General features: G+C 40.5%; 1 protein-coding gene across 1 annotated transcript; it reads right to left on the bottom strand.

Annotated features, from left to right (window-relative positions):
- Positions 1 to 2,409: 2,409 nt before the first annotated feature.
- LOC113324124 (uncharacterized mitochondrial protein AtMg00310-like) lies at positions 2,410 to 2,754 on the bottom strand. Its single transcript, XM_026572458.1, has one exon. It carries the CDS (start codon positions 2,752 to 2,754, stop codon positions 2,410 to 2,412), a length of 345 nt encoding a protein of 114 aa, XP_026428243.1.
- Positions 2,755 to 4,764: the final 2,010 nt, after the last annotated feature.

Here is a 4,764-nt window from a genome sequence, read left to right as displayed (position 1 = left end):
TACTCCAACTCACTTCTGGGATCATGCCTTCGAAGCTGCTGTATACCTCATCAACAGATTACCCACTCCTTCACTGCGCAATTTATCACCATTTGAAGTCTTGTTTCAACGGGCACCGGATTACAAGTTTCTCAAAGTGTTTGGCTGCGCATGTTACCCCTACCTACGTCCGTATAATAAACACAAGATTAACTATCGATCCATTCGGTGTATATTTCTGGGATATAGTTCACGGCACCATGGTTACAAGTGTTATGAACCAACTCAAAGACGAATTTTTATTGCTCGGCATGTTGTATTTAACGAGTCTGTCTTCCTTTTTGCAGACACTACAGTCTCTCCACTTACATCACTGCCAGTAACTTCTGTGCAGCTCCCCTCTTTGGTTGTCCATCAACATCCCACTGATGTTGCACCTGTTGTTGACACTGTGGATGACATACCACCGTCTCCAGTTCCACAATCATCTCCCACATCCAGCATAGGCTCTGCATTACCACCAACATCTGATGCTGATCCCCCACTGGATGTTGTCCATCCTACAGTTCCTGTCTCTGCAACATCTTCTCCTACTCGGGGGATGCACACACGATCCAAATCTGGGATATTTAAAAAGAAGGTCTTTGCTGCGACTCGGTATCCACTGGCCCTTTCTACCGCAGTTACGCCAACTGAGATGGTGCCTACATGTGCCTCCCAGGCGTTTAAATACGTCGCATGGAGAAAGGCAATGCTTGATGAATTGAATGCATTGCTTCAACAGGGAACCTGGATTTTAGTTCCTCGCCTTCCTTCTATGAACGTCCTTGGCAACAAGTGGATTTTCACCTTAAAGCATAATCCTGATGGCACCATAGCTCGTCACAAAGCCAGGCTAGTTGCGAAGGGATTTAACCAGCAATATGGAGTTGATTACACGACCACGTTTAGCCCAGTGATAAAGTTTGCAACCTTGAGAACGATTATCGCACTTGCTGTGTCTAATAACTGGGTGATTAGACAACTCGACGTCAACAACGCTTTTCTCAATGGACATCTGGATGATGAAGTTTATATGCTCCAGCCACCAGGGTTTATCGATTCATCACATCCTACACATGTGTGTAAACTAAGAAAATCCATCTATGGATTAAAACAATCTCCTAGGGCCTGGTACACTCGACTCCATCAGTTTCTCCTCACCATTGGTTTTCAAGGGTCTAAAACTGATCCTTCTTTGTTCATATATAGGACACACCAGGTGGTTGTCTATCTCTTGGTCTATGTTGATGACTTACTGGTTACAGGTAATAACTCTGCTGCGGTTTCTCGAATAATCTCGTTAATTGGTGGTGAGTTTGCAATCAAAGATATGGGTGTTTTCAAGTATTTTCTAGGTCTGGAAGCTACGACAAATTCACAGGGTTTGGTGATTTCTCAACAAAAATATATTGCTGACCTCCTGACACGTACAAACATGAAAGATGCTAAGCCTATTTCTTCTCCGATTGCTGCACACACACGGCTCCACAAAACACTCAGGGGAACCATTCCAGGATCCTTTTCATGTATATAGCACTGTGGGTGCACTTCAGTATGTGACACTCACACGACCAGACATTGCCTTTGTGGTCAATAAGGCATGTCAATTCATGCATAATCCATCTACCGAACATTGGCTTGGTTAAAGAATATTGCGATATTTAAAAACATACACTCACCCATGGGTTACAGTTTTATCATCATTCTCCACCGCTATTATCCATATTTACAGATGCGGATTGGGGAGGCTCTTTGGATGATCGAAAATCAACAGGGGGATATGTATTTACTATGGCAACAATCTTATCTCTTGAGCTCGGAAGAGAAACAGCCTACAGTCTCTCGATCAAGCACGAATCTGAATATCGAGCCATTGCCAATGCAACAACTGAAGTGGTGTGGCTCAGATCATTGTTTCGTGAGCTCAACATTCCTTTGACATCTCCTACTACTCTATGGTGTGACAACATAGGAGCTACATATTTAACTGCAAACCCGGTCTTCCATACTCGCAGTCGACATGTTGAGATCGATTTCCATTTTGTACGTGACATGGTTTCTAAGAAAGAACTCATTGTACGTATTATTTCGTCCCAAGACCAGATTGCAGATATTCTAACCAAGGGACTTTCTACTCCACGTTTTACACTTCTACGAGACAAGCTCAATCTTGTTGTCACCGAATTTCGCTTGAGGGGGCGTGTCAAGGATACTATGACGACACCGAAGATATCCTAAGATTATAGGTAGTTATGAGAATCCTGTAAGATAAGGAAACTAGTGTAATGAGTATTTAGGCTTTCCTCAAATATGTGATCCTGTAAGATATTCCTGTAAGATATTCTGTGTACACATAAATATAAATATCTCCTGGTCTCTCCTTGGTTTTCAAGGAAGAACAATTATACTAAAACTCCTAGTCTGATAATCACCACTAACAGTTGGTATTGGTGGGTTGAGCATACCCTGTATCCAATTTTCTCTCCAGGTTTGAATATTTGTTCCGTTTCCCACAATCCAGAAGCTATGTTTTATGACGAAGTCCATACTACTCTGTATACTTTGCCATGCCCATGTTGAATCTTTCTTCTTATTTGCGTGCAAAGCTGATGTCGCTGGAAAGTATCTTTGTTTAAGTGTTGAAGCCCATAGTTGTTCTTGCTGTTGACACAGACTCCATGCAGCTTTTGCCAATAAAGCTTGATTAAAGCAAGCAATATCCCTGAAACCCATGGCCACTTGTAGCCTTGTCTCTACTGATTCTAGGCCAACCTGCAATATATAAACCTCCACTTTTTTCCTTGTTCCACCAATAATCTCTTTGCACACTGTCTATTTCCTTAATTGTTTTACTGGGTATTTTAAAAACTCCCATGGTGTGATATGGAAGAGAGTTTAAAACATGCTTCACTATCACAGATCTGCCAGGTTGGTTCATAAATTTACCGTGATACCTTTTAAGACGATTCTTTACATTGCCGACGAGTGATGAGAAACAGATTGTCTTCTTCCTTTTTAGAAATAACGAAATGCCCAAATATTTCTCCTCTAGCGTCATCTTCTTCATCCTTAATCTTCTTAAGAGTAATCTGCAATTCCTTGGCGGGAAGTGTTTTGAGAAAAAAACTGACGATTTCTCATAGTTGATTTGCTGTCTTGAAGCTGTGTTGAACTTGTTTATAATCTGCAGAAGGTTATTGACGTTGTGCATATCCGCTTTGACAAAGAGCAAGCAGTAAATGCGAGACATGTGGAGTATGTTTTGCAATTTTGACACCTTGTATATCACCTGAGCTTTCTTCTTGAGCTAGAGACCTTGTGAAAACCTCCATAGTAATCAAAAACAGATAGGGTGACAGTGGATCACCTTGTCGAATTCCTCTTGTTGGTTTAAAAGGTTGACAAGGTGATCCATTTAGAAGTACTTGAATTTCAGTAGTTGACAAACATTCATGAACAAGTGCACACCATTTTTCGCTGAAGCTGAGTTTTAACATGATATCACTTAGAAAACTCCATTCAACTCGATCAAATGCTTTTCTCATATCTAGCTTTATAGTCAAGTAATGCTTCTTGTTTTTCTTATTCTTGATATAGTGAATTAACTCATGTGCTAAAGTGATGTTATCACTTATTTGCCTACCCGGAACATACGCAGCTTGCATTGGAGAGATGAATTTTTCAAGATGGAACTTCAGTCTTGTTGCCATTATCTTTCTGATTAACTTGTATGTAGAGTTACACAAAGCAATTGGTCTGTAATCTCCCGGTTCGTGTGGAAGGTTTGTTTTAGGAATAAGACACAAATTTGTCTTGTTCATCTTCTTCAAGAGTCTCCCTAAATTAAAGAAAGATTGTACCATGTTGATTACATCTTCTTTGACTACTGACCATTGTGATCGAAAGAATCCCGGAGGGAAGCCATCCGGGCCAGGTGTTTTCCATGGTTGCATACACTTGAGAGCTGATAGAATTTCTGCTTCATCTGGGACCTTTGTGAGTGCAATGTTGTCAGCATCAGAGATACATCATGGTAAAATATTCAGCAGGTCAGCATCAGTTGAAGGGCTGGTTGTGCTCATGATATTTTTGAAATGTGAAGTTAAGAGATCTTCAAGGTTGTGTCTTCCCGTACACCAACTACCATCTGGCTTTTGAAAAGTATCTATTTTATTTCTTGCTCTCCTATTGTTTGCTTGAAAATGAAAATGCTTGGTATTTTGATCAAGTTCATGAAACAAAATCTCTCTAGATTTCTTCCTGTAGAATTCTTCCTCTCGAGCATGCCATTCTTCAATCTCCTTTTCAACTTCTATGACTTTCTGTGTGTTTTCCGAACTTTGATGTGGTTGTTGTAGATCAGAAAGTTGTTGTTGTAGACCCTTGAGTTTCTCTTGAATATTTCCAAACGTTTCTCTATTCCAGAGTGATAATGTCCTTCTAGTCACAGTCAGTCTTCTATCCAACACATACGCAGTTGAACCATTGAAACTTGTTGACCAAGATTTGTGTATCTCAGTATTACACCTTGTATCTCGTAACCAGCTGTTTGAGGGTGAAAACGATTTCTGTTGATTTTGGTAATTTCGGGTGTGTGGGTGAGAAACGAGTTTAAACCCTAAACAATGTACTGCAAAGGAGTACTTTAGATTCGAGAGATCAATCTGTACAAATACTTCCTAAACCAAGAAATGGTTGTTCCAGACTTGCTTCGGTCACAAAGTGAAGGAGAAGGGTTGGTTT

Source organism: Papaver somniferum, chromosome 11 (genome assembly GCF_003573695.1).
Source record: "Papaver somniferum cultivar HN1 chromosome 11, ASM357369v1, whole genome shotgun sequence".
Classification (NCBI taxonomy): domain Eukaryota; kingdom Viridiplantae; phylum Streptophyta; class Magnoliopsida; order Ranunculales; family Papaveraceae; genus Papaver; species Papaver somniferum.
Note: the sequence above shows the minus strand (reverse complement) of the source record. Positions and strands in the feature narration are given on the sequence as shown.

Bases quoted from the DNA above. Each gene is read 5' to 3' on its own strand.
- LOC113324124 (XM_026572458.1), bottom strand. From the start codon at position 2,754: ATGGGTTTCAGGGATATTGCTTGCTTTAATCAAGCTTTATTGGCAAAA.